Raw genomic sequence first — 20,216 nt, 5'->3', positions numbered from 1 at the left:
TTCTGTACTAATTTGAGTCAAATTTGGCTGCCAACCATGCCCTGACTAATGCTGATGTTTTCCGGACCACCAGCCAACCAGTACCCAACCATGTCCCAATCTGCCGAACAATAGCCGACGTGGCCGAACACCAGCCGATCCAGTCGACTTTCCTCCCAATTTGCTTACTCCTAACCATGTTTTGGGGTGGTTCGGCTCGTGTTAGGGAGGCCATTTTAGGCTATGCATGACATGGACTTTAGGACGTGTCACTGTACCGACACGCGGCATAACCGATTGGTTAAAAGTGCCGGGAAGTTTACAACCATATTGAGTGCTGGCTGTTGTGTGCTATGTTCGGCTTAGTGTTGTAATATACAAGGCGCAAACTGTACATGCGACACATGGGGAGTCTTAATAGTTATTCCGCACGGCATCAGGTACTTCCTTAGTTGAAGATGATGAATGGGGAGTCCACTTCCCCAGCCTGGCGTGTGTGATATCAAACGTAATCACAAATTTTGCTGCGTGCGCGCCGGCACTTGACCTACTTCCGTTGGGCAGCGTTGAGAAAGGGCAGAGACACGCATGAGCCACTTTTACTGGAAACACAATACTTCTGCTACGATTTACAGACCATAGCATTGAAACAGCACCAGTGGGCATTTTATTTCTTCCATACACATACAGCCTTTCTATTTGATATATGTGGCGTGTCAGGTGTGTTGATAAACAATTGGCTGCTTCATTGTGATATATCCAATTCCTACAGGGCCACCTGAGCTGTAATTCACTCCGAGTCGGGGAGACATAATTCCGTCATCAGATGCAAATAACCAATCGTTTAAACCTCTGTCACACATTCAGAACCTCCCCTAAAACACCAGCCGACCAAGGTTAGCTGAAGCTCGTGAACAGTCTGACCAGATTCGGCCCACCTTCCTATACGAAGCAAATTTGAGTTATATTTGAGTCAAATTTGACTGCCAACCATGCCCCGACCAATGCTGACATACTCCCAACCACCAGCCCTTCTATTTGATATATGTGGCGTGTCTGGTGTGTTGATAAACAATTGGCTGCTTCATTGTGATATATCCAATTCCTGCAGGGCCACCTGAGCTGTAATTCACTCCGAGTCGGGGAAACATAATTCCACATCAGCAGAAATTATCATCCCCCGACCTTTAGATAATGAAGTCCGTCAGCTTCCATCAGCTCGCGCGTGACCTTTGGGCAGACTTCTCCCACGTTTCCTGCTCAGCCGAAACGTTCTTTTCAAGCCGAGACCACCGCGAGATTACGGGTTAGCGTCTGGCCAGGAGCCGACCTGGAACCGACCCGGTTTCACGCTGAAGGACAGCTGAAAGGTCGATGGGCCTTTATTTAACAGCAAAACTATGCAGCTAGGATTGCTAGCTTGCCTTTTGCTAAACGCAACAAGACAGTGGATATTAGCTCGCGAAATTGCATATTATCCTCAAGCGACGTGTGCTAGCGGTAGGGACGTTATAACTAATTACCACTAGTCTGACGGTAGGTGGTTATGATGGCCCTCAGAAACTACAAAAGGAAAAAAAAATCACAAGCAACATCATATTACCTCTTCTTTGGTACACGAATTTTAATTTTCTATGCCCACCTTTCGAAAGCTGCTCTGATGTCGTCATCATGAACTGACAACTGTCTCCTTGTGTTGTGCCGTAATTGCCACGACAAGGATGCGTTTATAACTATATTACGAATATAAGGACATTGTTACTCAAGAAACTGGTAGGTTTTGAGTTGCCAGAATAACAGTTTGGGTTGTTTTATATAGTAGAGGGTTTCTAACCGACATCTTGCACACGCAGTCGTCCCTCAGTAAGACACCTGGAGCCGCATAGTTCCCGTTTAGAAATGTAATTCAGCCTGATGGACGACTGTGTGTGCAAGATGTCGGTTAGCTTGAGGAATGAATCCCCTCTACTATATAGTTTGGGTTGCTTTAGTAACAATTTCCTTGTGTATCGCTTTACCCGAATGTCTAACCGCTAACCGTCATCCACTCGCGTATCTTACGAACAGTCTAACCAAGTCTAAAAGTTTTTCTCGCGAAACGTCTGTCCTTTTGTCGACGCAGCGCTCTACCCCGCCCGGCGTGATGACAGCGTAATCCCCTCTCTCAGCCTAGACTCCCTCCGTAAGTGAATCGATAATTTTTTTTCGCGTAGCTTGCTTTTCACCCTACGGTTGGCCGGTCATAATCATCTCTCCAGCTACGGCTGGGTGAAGGTTAAGCTACACAATAGCGGGGGAAACCTCATCTGGTGGCCCGGGGAATTACCGACAACTCGCGCTAATGGGAATCCTGAGTCCACCTGACCCCCAATTGTACCAGCGCCGAGCTGAGTAGCCCGGGTCAAGTCTCCGTACTGTGTTTAATCATCACATGTCAGCCCGGGCGCATCTCAGGGAGAAAGCGGAGGTGTAGGATTAGGGTGGAAAATTGTAAAACTTTACATAAGTTAATAACGTGATTGCACGGCCTACCAGAAGATCAAATGTACGTATCATTATTTATTCATTTTATAACATGCTGCATTTCGCCCTTCTGGGCATGGAGATGCAATAAAGATCACTGTCATTGCCTCATATGTTGGCGCTGATTTGCAATTTCTAACGTATATTCACGGGGAAGTATCCCTACGGCGATAGACGTTACGGCAGCAATAAAGGTGTCCATATGTTCAAATTGTGATGAGATTTCTGTACACCCACATTCGGTTATGATTTGAAATGACAGGTATTTAACGAAGTGCACTTCAGAAAGGCCTCTCCAAATTGTAGCGTGGCAAGTGTTGAATGATTCCAAGGCCAGACATTTTACCGTATGCTGCTTCTCATTACTTGTACACGCAGAGGCAAATGAAGAATATCACTGCACGAAATTCTTTAAGCGCTAAGCTACGAAACTCTGGCACACGCTTTGAAAGTTGTGTGTGTGTGACTTTCAAGCTGGTGTGTTGCGATACCGGCTATACTGATACAGATACAGATACAGATACAGAAAGGCTGGATTTAGTGCAGTGAATATTTCCACGGGATTCCTTCAAACAAATGGTTTCCAGGACGAGATAACACAGAACCTAGTTCTTTAAGCATCTCACTTCAAGAACGATGCAGTTTGCGTTTGCTGCCGTCATTGAAAGTAGACATTAGAAATACCTAGCTGCACAGATCCAATTCTATCTGCACTAACCTGCATATGCAGGTGGTAGTTCAAGTTCTGGCTTTAATTTCAATTCCCATTTTACTGTAAGCAGCCTTACTTTCATCTCGATATGATGCATTTAGCCCGATTCTGTTCATCCACATCTCGATGATATCAGTCTGTACTGCTTTTCAATGGCTGCGATCTCTCTAATCTATCTTTGGTTTGCTGTGTACTTGCTGCTTGCCGAACGGTGCTGGTTTAAGCTCGTTAGGGTATGGTTAACTGATCGGTTTCCGTTAGGTTAGGTAGGGTAACTAAGCTCTAACATTCAAAGAATCAGGCAGGAGGGCCAGATGGAGACCTCGCAGCCACTGGATAGACAGGGTGACGGAGACACTGAGCGCCCATGGCCTGGCACCTCAGCAAGCAACTCGACTGGCCCAGAACGTAACCACCTTCTCCACTTCCCCGCGACACCCCAAATAGGTAGAGGTGGCCAGATAAAGTAAACTAACCAAGCTCTTCTTGGTTTCCCTACAGGTGTGAGCTGCCAGAGTATCCACCTGAAGCTGCCTGAGAAAATGGACGCCATCTCGGGAGACCCCGTGACCCTCCCCGCCACCTTCAGCACCGACAGGAGGGTCATGAACATCGCCTGGTACAAACTGGACCCCAGAGAACCGACTTCCCGCACGCAGATCTTCTCCTACTACCCTCCTCTCCAGACCAGGGAGTCGTACGGAGATTACGTCGGCAGGACTTCTCTAGAGGACCAGGCGTCCCTCAGGATCGCCCGCACCAAACCGGCAGACGAGGGGAAGTACATCCTGTCTGTGTCCGTGGAGGGAGTCGGCAGCAGCGAGGGGCAGGTCCAACTAGTTCTCATGGGTAAGGTTCATGCATTTTGAAATAAAGATTGAATGAATGAATGAATGAATGAATGAATAAATGAATGAATGAAAGACCTTTATTGTACGTTTGTGCTCTAACAAGCTAAGTACAGGTCATGAATAGATAAGGAAAAGGGATTATGAAATAAAGATTAAACTTTCCTTCCAACACTGGAATGAATCAGAACGTGACGTCAGAGACACATGACCGTAGTAGCGGGTCATACGTGCCAGATAACTTGTGTCGCCCCCCGTCTCTGTTCAGATAAACTTTCATGCTAGGTTCATGCATGTGTACGCAATGTTACGTGAGTAAAACTGGGTGTTTATGCTGGATGTTCTACAGATACAGTTGCAGAAACAATCAATCATTCGCGTGCATCAGTAGCTGCCGCATGGGGGCCGTATACGCAGTAAATATGTCTCTCCAGGTCTCTCTTGTTCTATTTTCAGCTGAAACATCCCACAGGTGAAATAAGTCCTTGATTCCATTGCAGTACCTTATTCATAGCAAGCCTCCTAAGGTACAACTGCCAGCAGTCTATTGATGTTAAAATCTCCCAAAAATATGTTACGTTTGTATGCGAAGGAATGGTTCAGTTGTGAGTCCCTAGGCGAAGCACCAATGATAGCTGGGTTTACTTCTAAGATTGATTTCTTTTAAACGGCCCTGGCTGTGTTTTTACATCATAACAAATGATCTTTTTCATGGTAGATAAGAGAGGATCGAGTTCTCTATGTCCGATAAACCATAAAAGAGTTCAAGTTTATGAAAAAAGAACTTCAGCATCTTTACGGGGTCTACCCACAAGCGATTACAACCAGATCCATAACCGCTTAAAACCATTCGTCATTACTTGTGGTCAGATCGTTCGCCCGCAGACCGTCCAAGTGTCGTAAACCTGTCAGCAGTAACAGCGTCGACGTGCCAGCGTTCGACCGCAAAGCGTCGAAATGTCGTAAACCTGCCACGGATGAAAGCTGTGATGTGCCCTCAGACGTACCGACCGCTGACAGCTCCGAACTAGGCGCTTTAACCTCCTGACCTGGCGATCAAGATTGCCGCTAAATCCACTCCCCGGGCGCCGGATTTACGGGCCGATTATCGGCCGATTACTTTGCACCTCGATAAAAGCGGGATTACGGCCGGTGGTCAAATCCCAGCCCGGGGTCGTGGCAGGCGGTAATGGTGGGGAAAGACCTGAGGATTGAACGTGTGGTGGTTTAAAACCGCGGGTTATTTGGGGAGATTATCGGTATTGAAGTTCACTCATTGGTGGTGGGTTGGGGTGTCTATTCAGGTGCTCGGCCGGTTTGCACATTAAACACTGGCTAGGTCTTCTCCGTTTGTGCAGCAAACGTGTGGTGGTTTAAAACCGCGGGTTACTTGCCGGGTAGATTATCAGTACTGAACTTCACTATTTGGTGGTGGGTTGGGGTGTCTATTCGGGCGCTTGGCCGGTTTGCACATTGAACACGTACTCACATTACCTTTCTAGGTCTTCTCTGGTTTTACAGCAAACTCTTAGTGGTTTAAAAGACCTCGGGTCAGTTGCCGGGTAGATTATCAGTACTGAACTCCATTGCCTGCCAGTCCCTTGATATTGGGTCAGAGTGTCTTTTGGGGAGCTCCGCTGGTTTGTACATTGAACATGTAGTTACAGTACCTTTCGTGGTCTTCTCTGGTTGTGCAGCAAACTCTTAATGGTCTAAAGACCTCGGGTCATTTGGGCAGATTATAAGTACTGAACTTCACTGCTCGCCTGTCCCTTAATGGGTTGGGTCGGCGTTTAGACTAGTGTGCACATTGGACATGTACTTACGTCTTCTGACTAGGCCTTCTCGCTCTGAACACTGAACTTGTGGTGCGAAGACCTCGGGCAGATTATCGTTCCTGAACTCTATTACCTGCCTGTCCCTTGATATCGGCGTCGTTGGGGTGTCGTGTCTGGCGCTTGCCTGGTTTGTACATTGAACATGTACTCACTTTTATATATAATACCTGGCTAGGTCTTCTCGCTTTGAATACTAAACTTATGAAGGTTTAAGAACCTTGGTTTGTTCAGGCTAATTGCCATATACTGACACGTAAAGTTACGAGTCCCTTGGACTGTTCGGAAGTAAATGGAAGAAGATGCGGTTAAGTGAAGAATTTGAATCGAACCAGGAATGCACAATATGTTCAATTCCATCTAGACTGGTTTTGACAGATAGAAAGTGCCCTAAAATTCCATTACAAGTCTGCACTAAGTACTCTATGATCTGCACTGTGAATTTAAATGAATGTTAGGTCTTCTAAACGCTTTTCATTGACGTCATGTAGTAATTATAACTGCATACTGTGCAATTGTGTAGGCGGATAAATGGATTTCATTTACAGCGACAGCATATTGGCGTATTAGATAGACATGCATGCACTGTAATTCAACTTAACGCAAATGACGGAATGCGAAAAGCCTGCATATTTAACTGACCATATCTTTCTCAGCTCCCCCTACAGTTCGAGTGGGCCCGTCCAATCCATACGTCATCACCAGAGGGAGGTCAACATCCCTGACATGCGCAGTGCAGGGCGCCAAACCCAACATCACGTCACTGCACTGGGAAAAGGACGGGGAGGTCATTGACCCCAGGAGACAGCCCGCGAAATATTCCCACGGGAACGCCGCGGTTCCCGCCCTTCACATCCGCCACGTGGGCAAGAGCGACGCCGGCGTGTACGCATGCGTCGCCGATCACGTGGTCAAGACCGTGAGGGCCTCGCTGCAAGTCAAAGTTTATTGTAAGTTCTGCAAGAAAATAGTTACTCAAGCAACCGGATATGATTCCCTTTTAGAGTTCCAAAAAATTTGTCTTGACTCATTTGTATATCAATCAATAGCTCGTGCTTATAAACCTGTCTTTCTCCTGCAAGTCTCTAGTGTCACTGACGAAAGCTAATGAATACTACCTGAAATGTCTGGCCGTTTTCAAAATCATATCCAGTTGCTTGAGTAACTGTTTTTTGGCGTATCTTATTACCTGGATGTCTAACCTTTACCGACGTATCATCGTAACTTCCTTTATAATTAGCTTGACTCACTTGTACGTAAGATGTAGAAATATTTACATTTATACTCTTAACTGTGTATTGAATATCCTTTACAAATGTGTTAAGTCTGTCCTCTACCAAGGAGAAAAGTCTTAAATTAATTATACAGCATCTGTCAGTTCGATGTGAGATTAGGAATTCAGCTGACGTTAAGAGTTTAAAATATATGATCTCCGACAGGACTCGTTGGAGTGAATTATAGCCGTTGTTAAAGGGTTGACTTACTGTGCACCTTAGACTCCTAACAGCTGTCCGATACCAGTTTGTGAGAGTTCGTGACCGACTCCGCCTGACTGGATCAATACGACTAACAAGGCACTGTTTGCCACCCGAGCCCGATACTGGGCCATGACATCGCCTGCCCAGGTATTATATCGATAGCCAGGAAAGCACTGTAATAGGTCTTAACGTTCCCGGGAGGGCCTTACACAAAGCGAACACGACTTAATTGGGGTATCTGTCGATGAACACAGTACCTCTGTTCTGGATTTCCTGGTCCCGACGCGGACGCGTGTCAGATTAATTGTGGGTGTGATTTTTCACACAGACCTTCCATCGATCCTGGATACTAGCGCTGACTCCACCCTACTACTGTTGAGGGCAGCATCTCTATACAGACTCTTACAGGGTGTAGCAGAGTTCCCTCCGATCTCACATGATATTCACGTGATGTTCACGTGATGATCACATGATCTTTATCACACAGACCCGCCATTGATCCTGATGAGTAGCTCTGACTCCACCCATGCTACTGTAGCGGCCAGCATCTCCAAACAGCACCCAGCAGAGGCCTATGGAAACTCTTCTCCCAGTATCACATGATATTCACGTGATGTTCACGTGATGCTCACATGATTTTTCACACAGGTCCGCCATCGATTCTGCGTACACCTGTCTCCACCCGAGCTACTGTGGCAGCCAGAATATCTAGACAGCGAGAAGCAGAAAAACAAAACCCCATCTCACAACAACACATGATATCCACGTGATATTTACATAGATTCGCCATCTACATGTATCCTATGTATCCTTAGCCTGGTTACCAAGCCTATTATAGGGGGAGCTATGATAGGTTTGGTAACCAGGCTAACGTGTCTCTGACAGTCTGACTCCACCACTCATGCTGCTTTAGCAGCCAGCATCTTCGCAAAACGTGTAGTAAACTGGCCAGTAACGTCCCCTCACAACATTATTCTCTCGATTTTTTTCATCTTATTTTTTCCAAACCAGATCCGGCGTCTATCCTGAGTATTTCGGACTCCTTGACCGCAACGGTGGCAGACAGCATATCCGTACAGTGCGTCGCAGACGGGAACCCCCCTCCCAACATCACCTGGTCACGTGACGGGACGCGCCTGCGCAGTGCCGTCCACTCCGTCACCAGTGACATGCGCACTTCGACCGTGAAGCTGAGTAACGTGAGGGTGAACGACAGCGGGAAGTATGTCTGTCAGGCGAACAACGGCGTCGGGAGGGCAGCCTCCAGCTCTCTCGTGCTCAACATCAGAGGTAAGAACTATGTCATGTTCTTGGCTTCTAGTTCTAAAAATTGACATTTATCAACTTTCATGTAGGCAAACAACTCACATCCTTTCCCGCAGTGTTCATAAGAAAGGTCAAATCTCGAATATATGCAAATCTGACCTGATCATGATCCATTTAAGCTGATTCTAGGCATCTAAAGTTTGAGCCTGACAGCGTACACGTAGGAATTGAAAAACACACTCAGCCTGCGACCTACCTGTAGAATACTGTATCTGAAAACTCGGATACAATAAAGTTAATATTTATCTAATACGGTGGCATTTGGCAGAGTCATAAGCTTGGGGTTTCAATCCCCTGACATTGCCGATGCTGTGCCCTTGGGGAAGGCACTTAACACGACTTTCTTCATTGTACGATGGAGTGACACCCATCGGGCACAAGGGTGTCCTAAGACTGGACACGTAATGATTTGGTTCAATGAGTCACAGCTGCACATTGTCCTTTTCCACCCCAGTCGACTCGTCACTGACAAAAATTGACAAAAAAGTAGTGGATGCTACTCGACACGTCTGACAGATTTCAAAATCTATCCAGTTACTTGGGTAACAATTTCCATGTGCATCTCGTTACCTGAAATGAAAACGTCATCAACTTTCCACCCTTATTATTTACCGCACCTTCTCTCCAGAGTCCAGGATGGGCGTGGCGAGCTCCACGGTGGCGGTGGTGGTCGGAGCATCGGCCGGGGGGCTCTGGTTCATCGTCTGCGTGGCCCTAGCCGCGTACCTGGTCAAGCGACGGCGTCTCCAGGACGAGAAGAAGAAATTTGCCTTCTATTACAACATGGGCAGGCGGGAGCCGGCCGAGAGGGGAGAGGTGGGGGAGGACAAGGAACCGCCGCCGTACACGGCCATGCAGGGTAGGTGCTAGTCTCCACCAGACTCTTTTGCAGGCTGAATAAATAGTAGAAATCGGCCTAAAAAGAACGTTTGCCAGGGGGGGGGGTGGCTGGCCATAGAGGGCAACCTTCTTTTTAGGCCGATTTATACTATTTGTTCATCCTGCAAAAGAGTCTGGTGGAGACTAGGTAGGTTCAGACAAGAGTCAATCCTGGATAGTTTTCTTTAACACACCGGCAACGTTTCGATGCCTGTCAGACATCTTCCTCAGAGGTTCTAATAGTATACGTACGTACGTAGTACTGTTTCTAGTCGCTACATGTAGCCGATGTAGGTGGCGATTTTGCAGCGAGAACCCAAACGTGGCTAAGTCTCAGAAAGTCAACCCCAGTTCATCACTGGGGTTGACTTTCTTATCCAAACATGTGTACAGCCCCCTTTGACCCACCGGAATCGTCTGTTGTCCTCTCTGTTTATTGCGTCCCCCACCGTGTATTGTACAGTTTTGCAGGTGAGAGTTTCACTGCTTGTGTAAAAGAAAACTCCATAGTCGTATATTTTCGGTAGTGTTGTCAGGTTGTCCTTGTACAGAGCTCGAGGTGGTCACTCGCACAGGTTTGATGGTTTATTTTTTCTTCTTCAATTTGTCGGCCCAACAAACATTCAGCAACCCAAAACAAGCAATCCCATGGCTATTTTAAAAGGTTAAGCTCGTGAACTTGGAACTGATAGGCTTTGGGACACCGCATACCCGTGTGGGCATCTACTCCTAGGTACATTCTTTGTTAAATGTGGTCATACTTTGGCAAAGAGGGCTGTATGATTGTCTTTTCGTATGAATATATAATTTGGATTACTTTAACCGTATGAATTATGCTTAGGTAGCCCCAAACAGGCACTTTAACCCTATCTAAATAAAGGCTTACTACTACTACTACTAGACCGGGAGGGGGGGGGTGCCCGCGCCATCTTTGATGTCGGATAGCGTCCGAACGGCTCACGCTAGAACCACCAAACTTGGTGACTTGGTGGCCATACGATATACCGTTAATGAGTTCAGAGGGGGGGGGGGTNAGCGAAGACGTCCCACGAAGCCCCCCCCCCCAAAAAAACGGTCTAGATAGGGTTAAAGAACCCGCCACATGCAGGTCTGGTGTACATACATGGGCATACAGGACAGCCTACAGACCCATGGCTGCACTTGAGTTGGTTATACGACCGTACTTTAGTTCAGCTGAGTTACGACCTGAACACAACCGCTTCATTCCCTAGTGTTTCCGCCCATCCGATAGTTTAAATTTAAAGCCTCGCTGTTCAAACCCAGGATGCTACGAAAGGCGGTCGTCGTCAATCCCCAAGACAATTTGTAAGCACAGTAGCGTCCGACTCTCGTAACTTCCTCCATTAAAAGAGTCTACAAACTTACATTGATGGTAGTTTCAGAGCTCTCAACAAAGACGTCCGTAAAATGTTTATGTGGGTGTAATGCGACGGGAAGTTTTCTCTCCGTACAGCGCCTGTCACGGGGGCAGCTTTACTGTGATTGCTGCGATAAAAACTACTGAACCGGGATTAACAACTGACGGTCTTTTACTTCCACATCATTCTAAACAACCTGAACTATCATTCATTTTACCATGTAAGCTATCACGACTTGGGAGGGGGATCTGACCCGGGGGGTTGGTACACATCGTAATAGTTGAGACATTCTTGCTTCTTCTTCTTCTCCTTAATGCCCAACATCATGGTTATGATGGCTCTGGCATGTTAGAGTGCGCTGGCGCCGTCAACTATCACTGCACAATTATCATTAGTGAAAATCCTCCTGGGAAGTAGTGTATAGTGTTAATTATCCGGTCCAAAGTGTTCAACTGACGGTCTTTTACTTCCACATCACTCCAAACAACCTGAACTATCATTCGTTTTACCATGTAGGCTATCACGACTGGGGAGGGGGATCTGACCCGGGGGGTTGGTACACATCGTAATATATGAGACATTCTTGCTTCTTCTTCTTCTTCTTCTCCTTAATGCCCAACATCATGGTAATGATGGCTCTGGCATGTTAGAGTGCGCTGGCGCCGTCAACTATCACTAGTACTGCACAATTATCATTAGTGAAAATCCTCCTGGGAAGTAGTATATAGTGTTAAAGTATCCGGTCCAAAGTTTTAAACGAACAACCTGAACTATCATTTGTTTTACCATGTAGACTATCACGAGTGGGGAGGGGGATCTGACCCGGGGTTTGGACTACATCATAATAGATGAAACATTCTTGCACAATCATCATTAGAGAAAATCCACCCGGAAATTTAGTATATAGTGTTAAACTATCCAGTCCAAAGTGTGTTTCACTTCCACACCACTCTTAACAATCTGAACTATCATTTGTTATACCATGTAGGCTATCACGAGTGGGGAGGGGGTTCTGACCCGGGGGTTGGTAGACATCGTAATATATGAGACATTCTTATTTCTTCTTCTTCTTCTTCTCCTTAATGCCCAACATCATGGTAATGATGGCTCTGGCATGTTAGAGTGCGCTGGTGCCGTCAACTATCACTAGTACTGCACAATTATCATTAGTGAAAATCCTCCTGGGAAGTAGTATATAGTGTTAAAGTATCCGGTCCAAAGTTTTAAACGAACAACCTGAACTATCATTTGTTTTACCATGTAGACTATCACGAGTGGGGAGGGGGGTCTGACCCGGGGTTTGGACTACATCATAATAGATGAAACATTCTTGCACAATCATCATTAGAGAAAATCCACCAGGGAAATAGTAATAGTAAATAGTGTTAAAGTGTTCGGTTCAAAATGTTTTCAAATGGACTACTTAAAGTCTTGGCACGGTGTAGGCTATCAATACTGGGGAGGGGCATCTAACCTATGGGCTGGTAGACATCGTAATAGATGAAACATCCTTGTACAATCATCATTAGTGAAAATCCACATGGGTAGAAGTATATAATATTAAAGTGTCCGGTTCAAATGTTTTCAAATGAACTACTTTAAGTCTTGGCACGGTGTCAGTATAAGTTCATAAACATACATTGCACGAAACGTTGGATTTACTAATGGTAGTAAATGCCAGTAAAGTTGGGTAACGTTTTCTTTGTAAAGTCCGGTAACCTCGTTTACTACCATCATTAAGTCCGAAATTACCGGATTTGAAATTATCTACTACCATTGTAATACCAAGTCTCTGTGACATTTGCTTTAATTTAAGTATGGATTGTGAGGTTGTGTGGCGTAACGGCAGCGTGCTCGACCCGGAACCAAGAGGTACCGGGTTCGAGTCCTGACATGCCACCAATCTTTTGCCCTTGGGAAAGGCACTTAACACGACTTTCCTCACTTTACTCAAGTGAAAATGAGTATTGTTCTGTCTCGTATTGGTCCTCTGCGTTGGTGATGGCATTAAAAAAGTTGATACAACTTGAGTGTGCTGTCACCATGTCTAGTCATGAAATGTTGGAACAAAGATTAAAAAAAGAATTCAGTCTGGATTCAGCAAAGTGTGCCATTGTTATGACTCTGTACTTCATCGTAGATAACAGAGCTGAAAAAAAAACTTTACAATCTCCACCCAAACACTTTCCTGGAAACGCCATTCCCGGAAACCATTCGGCACTTTGATGTACCGCGACCTTGATGTACCGACACGCACGATATGTTCCTTCTACACGACAAGGACGGCGATAAAATCGCAAGAAGGATTTGGTACTGCCGCTCAAAAATGACGGAAGATTATTCTAACAGTGCTGTAGAATACAAAGCAAACAGAAGTTATAGCAACTGCCAGGGAGCTAGACCTCGGACGAGGGTAGAATGAGTAGTCCTTAGTTTTGATACGCGCAAAAACTTACTGTTAAGTCTTTTTGATCCGCAAGAACCTGACATTTAATAAGAAAGAAAGAAATGTCTCCCGTGCCCTTATGCAGAGCGTAGGGTGTCGCCCATCTCCCTTTCTGTAGCCCTTGGGCGACACACAGTTGTGCAAGCCACAGGGGGCTAGTCCGCTGGTAGTGCTGTGTGTTTGACCTTCCGACACTAATCTAATAAGCTGCATTGTTAAAACACACAATTCCAAGTTTCTGTAACAATTCTTGGCAGAATCTTACGATGCGGAGCCTGGGTCATTCCTAAGCCATAAATCACCAGTCTTATGATTCTTGGGTGCCGTAAATCATGCTGTACCGCAAATCATGTCGTGTCGTAAATCATGACCTGTCGTAAATCATGTCTTGTTCTGCCCTGCAGGCAACAAACCTCTGAACAAGGCGCCGAACTACGGAGGAATCAACACCATCAGGAAGTCAATAGGCAGAAAAGGTGATTCTCCTTGTACTCTATCTTCTTCGTCATCTCCATATAGCTACAGAAGGCCCTCAGGGCTCGAGCCAAATGGTGCAGGTACAATATATGGCAACTTGTTTTTATGTATGGAAGTTGAACTACATATATTGGTAACACCCAACAATTCTGAGACGTACCTGATTTTATGGCTAATGGTGAGGATATGTTTTGTTACTTTCAACCTACAGGTTGTTAGATATTATCAGGAAAAACTTCCCAACCGCACCTATAGCTTTTTTTTAGATAAGCACACTTGAAAGGGTAATGCTTACTTGGGTGACCTCAGATTGAGGACAAAGCACGGCCCTTTTTGGTCAGCTAGTGTTGCAATGCGGTTTCGCTGTAGGTCGCATATTGATCCAAGCACACCGGGTCACCCCAAGTCCTCTCGATAAGTGTGTTGTATTCTTTCACAAAGAAAAGAAATAGGTTTGTACAAATAAACTAAATGGTGAATCTCAATGTTCCTACTTACCTACATCCCTTAGTATTACTAAGCCTAAAATGTCAACCTAAAATTGCCTGAGGTATGTTTTACATGCAATTGAGAAACGTTTCTGTGAATTGCGTGATGTGTGGGTGTTTCGAGCCCTGGGAGATTTTCTTTTGGTAAATTACGATTCCAGTCACCTCCTGAGCATTATCTCACTCTAAGTTATAGAGTCGAGGGGTCCATTATGATATCTTTGCGTCCCGAGAGCTGCATCATTCTTCTTTGTCTCAGAGAGAGATCAAAACTTGCGAGGAGTCAGGGCTTAAAAAGTACTCAAGCCGACGACGACACTATATATCTTAGGAAGAGGCTGTTATTGGACTTCAAAACTACTCCGTCAAAAGGTCGATCAGGGTTCATCACTGCTAGACGACAAAGTCTGAATCTTCTGGGATTTCAACAGATTTTCTAGCTTCCAGCTAATTTCTTTTCCATTTTAGTGTACATCGTTGATTTGCTATCTTGACACAGCGAAATATAATTAAGCCCCATCATGGTTCTCCGTTGTTGCGACATTCCTTATTTAACAGAAGTCACGCTCTATCCTTCTTCCTCTCAATATTTCAGGCCATCTTTCCTTTTATGGTTGTGATGTGACGTGGGAAATGTACTGACCTGACGATTCTCATGTGATGAGATAAGGTTTTGAGATGGATGCTGCTGCTACCCTGCCAGTGGGAATCACCCAAAGCTTCCATACCAGATACAGCCTCTGATGCCACAGGCTTCTTGTCTTTTACTATCTGCTCTCATAGCTCTCCAGTTGAAGCCATTACTAAAGCACCTGTCACACAAAGCCGAATATGGCCTCCCGAGCACGTGCTGAACTCCTCCTAACCATGGATGGTAAATCGGGAGTAAAGTATTCGGCTGCGCCAGTCGAATGTTTCAAAATGTTTAAAACATTCGGGTGTGGAAAGCAGATTCGACCACGGTTAGCTGGTGGTTTCTCGGGAATAGTTCTGGGCGTGATTGGCGGTAGAACTTGATCCAAATTTCACTCAAACTCGATTCGATTCACACTGAAAGGTAGGCTTTGTCTAAGTCTGCCCAGACTTCTCCTGAACTTCAGCCAACCTTGGTCGGCGGAAGGTTCTAAACGTATGACAGGGGCTATGCTCGTGCGGTGTCAGACTGTTCCAAAACCTCAGCCAACCTTGATCGACTGGTGTTCGGTTCTGAATGTGTGACAGTGGCTTAAGTTGCGCTCTCATCACCCTCAGATAGGCGCTATGCCCGCGCGGTGTACTCGTACCGACCGCGGGAAGAGAACGAGCTACGCCTGGAGGTGGATGACGTCATCGAGGTGCTGGAGGGGGAAGATGGCGGCTGGTGCTTGGGTTACCTGAGGGGCAGGATAGGCCTGTTCCCCTCCAACTACGTCAGATTCATCTCCTCCAGCGAAGGTTATTCAATTTCTGTTAAGAACTGTCGTACTTGCATGAGCGTCCATCTAAGGGGGCATTGTAGGAAACACTGAATTTGAGATCGACTGTGTTCTTAGCCGTCCTCAGGTAGCATGACCCACTACTCGTTGGACACGTGACTTGAACAACGGGAATAAAGTACTGTTTTTCTGAATTACGTGTTCGCTGTGTTCCCTAAGTCACGTGATGGGTCATTCTACCTGGAAATAGAGACCATTATTGAAGGAACATATATTTTCTATTAGTATCGGATCTGCATGCCGTTATCTAAGTGCTATCTGCATGTTACATTTCCCAAATTGACCTGTCTACGAAAATGGTGTCGATGTGAGATTCTAACTTTCTTTGGTCTCTCTCCATGTTCAGTTCTCGCTATCAAATCTGCTGGTGTTCACCAGACGATAGAGGTGCGAGATTCAGCGCCGTCCAATGGGAGCATCTAATCTCTCTTACGTCATGGTCTCACTCAGCGCCGTCCAATGGGAGCACTTAGCCTCTCCGACGTCATTCTCTGACTCGGCGCCGTCCAATGGGAGGGATTTGGCCGCACTTACGTCATTGTCTGATGACCTGCTGAAATATCTAACTGAACACTGACATCTCCACTTGGTGCCAAACGACACTTGTGAATGAAAGAATGGCACACTCTAAACCCGCTAACGGTTGACTGACGCGGCGCTTCAATGGTTTTTACTCTCACAGGCACTTCGCACCTGTTTCTAACGGAACTATCCTGGGATCGAGAGGAGACTGTCTGACGCCTACACGTTCCCAGGACACTTTATCGAGAGCAACAGCCTTAGTGCTTCAATTAAAACGTCTTTTAATTTCCCAGTTTTACGCTTTTAGACCCCGGGGCTGATTTCATAAACTAGTTCCCCATCGTGACAAGAAATATTTCTCGCCAGTCGTGTTCTTGTTAAGGATTCAGACCACACGTTTGGAAGGATATGATTTGTACAGTTGACGCGGCTCAAAATTACGGTGTAGTTTTGTATATAAATGTGATGTCTGCCAGGAATCATGTTAAGCGGCGGATACATGTAAATTACAATAAAGAAATGGACAAACAGTCGTTTTCTTTAGTTCAATGTAAGGCCAGTTTGCTAAGATTGTCATTAATTATCATGAATAATAATGGAGACCACTGAAGACTTGACAATTATAAGAAAATGGTGGGCTTCCAGTTCTGGTAAGACTGAATTTTCCTCTAGTAATTGAGTCCAAGAACCAACTAATCAATTTATAGTGGCAAGGGTGTAATTAGAAGAAGGCGATGTGCTAACTTAGCAATACTGCAAAGTGCGTTTCGCGCTCGTTACACAAATATGTTTCCATCTAATACGCGCCATTACTCTTTGTTACCGGCACAGGGATAGGCTATGCCTATTAATCATACCTTTCAGTTGTTTTTACGGTTGTCTGTTCCTTTTGTTTAAACCCGTGGTGATATATGTATCTCCTTGTAGCGGGTAATGCATATCTATGACGAATCCACCTTCGGGGGAAGCTCAGTGAGGAATTATAAAAAGGCAGCTGATCAGGCCAACCAACCACCTCAGGCGAAACGAACTAAGGCGAAACAAAGCGTACACATGCTAATGTTTCACTGAGGTTACGCAGTTTCATGTGGCTGAACTGCCGATTTTTACTCTAGATTGGTTGGTAAAAAACACGTCACCAATGACAAAGCAAATGCAAGATGACGATGCTTTAAACGTAGCCAAATATGGCTACCCGAACACTGCCATGGTCGAGAGAAAAGCTGGGTATGGTTAGCTACTATTCTGCTGCACCATCCGGATGTATTAAAAATGTTTAATTTTTTATAAAATATTCGTGACAACACCTTGTGCAGCAATGGGGCGTGATGGGGCGTGGTTCGTATCGAAGGGTAGGCGTGGTCTAAATCTGACAGACTAGCCCAACCTACCAACCGGTTGGTTCGTTGGTTGGTTGGTTGGTTGGTTGGTTATATATAAACGCGAGATGATAAAAAGAACAACCGAATGGAAACAGAAATCCTCCGTTTGACGAAAGTTCACCAGCCACTACACTAAAGGAATTGACGTTCCCCTTTCACGGTAGGACTTTACGTGACTTGCACACGAAGATACGTTACGGAATGACACGTTCCTCCCTGCATATCGGTAACGCCATAAAACCCATATCCTGTGACATATGCGGTGACTATGCAGAGTCAGGCGAGTCGTAAGGCGAGTCACGGATGCTGTATGAGACCTTGACGCCGTGCGGGTGCAGTTTTAGCCTGGTATCCAGTCTGATTCGTGGTCGGGGCAGAAAGAGCTCTGGCCCGTCCGCCTCACATAGGTTTTCCGGTGTGTATTTCACGAGAGATTGATTAGCCCTCCACGGACAAAATCCCCAAGCATACTGTCTCTTATTAGCATAACTCTCCTACCGGGACGGTCTGTTGCACTGGGCGGGGGAAGCTATTAGAGCCCCCGAAGGCACAACCTGCCCGAATACCCCAATACCCCCAATCTCGTAAGACTGGATACCAGGCTAGTGCAGTTTGATCAGCCCATGTGACCCCGGGTCGCGCGATCCATCTCAGATCAATGATTTACCGCGATCCGGACCCGGGGGAGATCACACGTAATTTGTACCGGTCGCACCTAATAAAGAACTACAGATCCACTGACGTATCAACGCGCTGGATCGATCTCCGCAGGCTCCGGTTTTTCCCGGGAGGACAGAGTACAAGTCAGCAGTACACGTGCCTGGTTAACTAGAGCTGCACTTCTGACACTATCGTCACCGTGACTGAGGAAAAGGGTGGGCGTACCTGTAGTGTAGCGTGGTTAGCGATCTTGCCTCTGGACTAAGAGGTTGGGAGTTCGAATCCCGGCTGATGTCGCTCACCCAACATGCACGCTACGGTTTAGGGTCGCAGTCCATAGGACGGGACGTTAAGCCGTGTTCCACTGTTCATTGTGCTTGTCGAAAAGAGCTAGGGGATTTTCTCCGGCACAATGAACCTGTAAATACTGTACATAGCGCCTGTCTTCTCTGTCACGACCAGTGGAAGATAAGCTCTGAAATGAGCTAAACTGGTTCGAGATCACTTTAACTTTCTTTCTCTTTTATCTTGACAGTTAACAGCCATCAGCAGGTTTTTTGACTTCTCGCTTACACAACATGTCAAGTTGGATTGATAGATTGTTTGGGAAACGAATCGATTGTCCTGCATGCCCTGAACCAGCTGGTGCGTTCCTCCCATGTTAGTTTAAAAATATACCGTCAACGGGCTCCCCTGGCTCACCGCATGGCTACATTCACCGTCCAAATTCCTTGTTCTAAATCTTTTTACAGTGACAGTTTCTTTCCCCGTACGGCCAAACTTTGGAATTCCCTCCATGACAAGTGTTTCTCACCAACCTACAACCTACAGGCTTTCAAATCAAACGTTCACCGCCATCTCTTGACATAGCCATTTCTCTCATATTTCTAGTTCAATGCCGAGAAATGGTCGTATAGGCCTTGCATTGAACCACTCCGTTAAAAAAAAAGTTAAAAAATATACCGGCAACAGGCTCCCCCGACTCACCGCATGTCTACATTCCCCGCGCCAGCTCGCGATTCTGAGGATTTCTTTCCACCGTCTCCCGAGACGGACTGAAGCCTTCTACGATACTCCTGAAGGTCACAGCAATATTTGAAGGTCACTATTATGAATCAAGCTCACTATAATGGTTCCCTGTGCGCCCTCTTCACTATGGTAACTACCTTCCTTCCTCCACCTTCAGTATTTACCTCCCTCTTCTATTTCCTGTTCGTTTCATGTAAATTTATTCTCAATCGAACGTTCCCGAGGCCATGTTCAGCGGTTCAGGTGGGGCTATCGGCTTCGCGAGTTCTAAATCTTCTGCAGCACTCTTCAAGATTTCGATTTTCCGCGTCCCTGGTGGAAAAAGTGTTGCTGAAATTTCATGATATGTTGAGGCCGTGGTGCCCTAAACACGACCCCTCCCCCTCTTTTGTATCACTCTTTGCTCTGACTGGGTCCCTGTTGGCTGGGTCTCCACTGGCGTGGTTTCAAATCTTTGAGAACATTCATACATTCACTGGTGGAATAAAACATATCTAGAACTAATTCATCTAGTTAGATCCGTATACAAAGCCGGTATCTTCTTTTTTTAGAAGAAAATCATCGTCCCATGCCTGCAAGAATGAACGGTTATGAATACCACTATGTCAGATCCCTGAAATAGCTGTAGAGTATGATAGAGTGAATTCCATGTGAAACAGACAGTAGAGACCTTTATAATTTAAAGCTCTGCTTTATCATCCTTGCTCTGGTGCCTGGCAGTCCTATACTTCCTTACCATAGAAGTTTGGCAGTATCATGCGTATTGGTAGTAATCATT

General features: G+C 45.8%; 1 protein-coding gene across 1 annotated transcript in view; it reads left to right on the top strand.

Moving 5' to 3' along the window:
• The first annotated feature begins 3,726 nt into the window (after positions 1-3,726).
• Positions 3,727-20,216, top strand: part of LOC109487488 (hemicentin-1-like) — a 97,703-nt gene continuing 81,213 nt past the window's right edge. Inside the window, exons 1-7 of the mRNA XM_019791476.1 lie at positions 3,727-4,063; positions 6,554-6,847; positions 8,387-8,665; positions 9,330-9,560; positions 13,810-13,881; positions 15,622-15,804; positions 18,554-18,565. Of these exons, the coding sequence (XP_019647035.1) occupies positions 3,757-4,063; positions 6,554-6,847; positions 8,387-8,665; positions 9,330-9,560; positions 13,810-13,881; positions 15,622-15,804; positions 18,554-18,565 (1,378 nt within the window). The 5' untranslated portion in view covers positions 3,727-3,756. The remainder of the gene's footprint in view (positions 4,064-6,553; positions 6,848-8,386; positions 8,666-9,329; positions 9,561-13,809; positions 13,882-15,621; positions 15,805-18,553; positions 18,566-20,216) is intronic.

Source organism: Branchiostoma belcheri, unplaced genomic scaffold (genome assembly GCF_001625305.1).
Source record: "Branchiostoma belcheri isolate BF01 breed outbred unplaced genomic scaffold, Haploidv18h27 scaffold89, whole genome shotgun sequence".
Lineage (NCBI taxonomy): Eukaryota > Metazoa > Chordata > Leptocardii > Amphioxiformes > Branchiostomatidae > Branchiostoma > Branchiostoma belcheri.
Note: the sequence above shows the minus strand (reverse complement) of the source record. Positions and strands in the feature narration are given on the sequence as shown.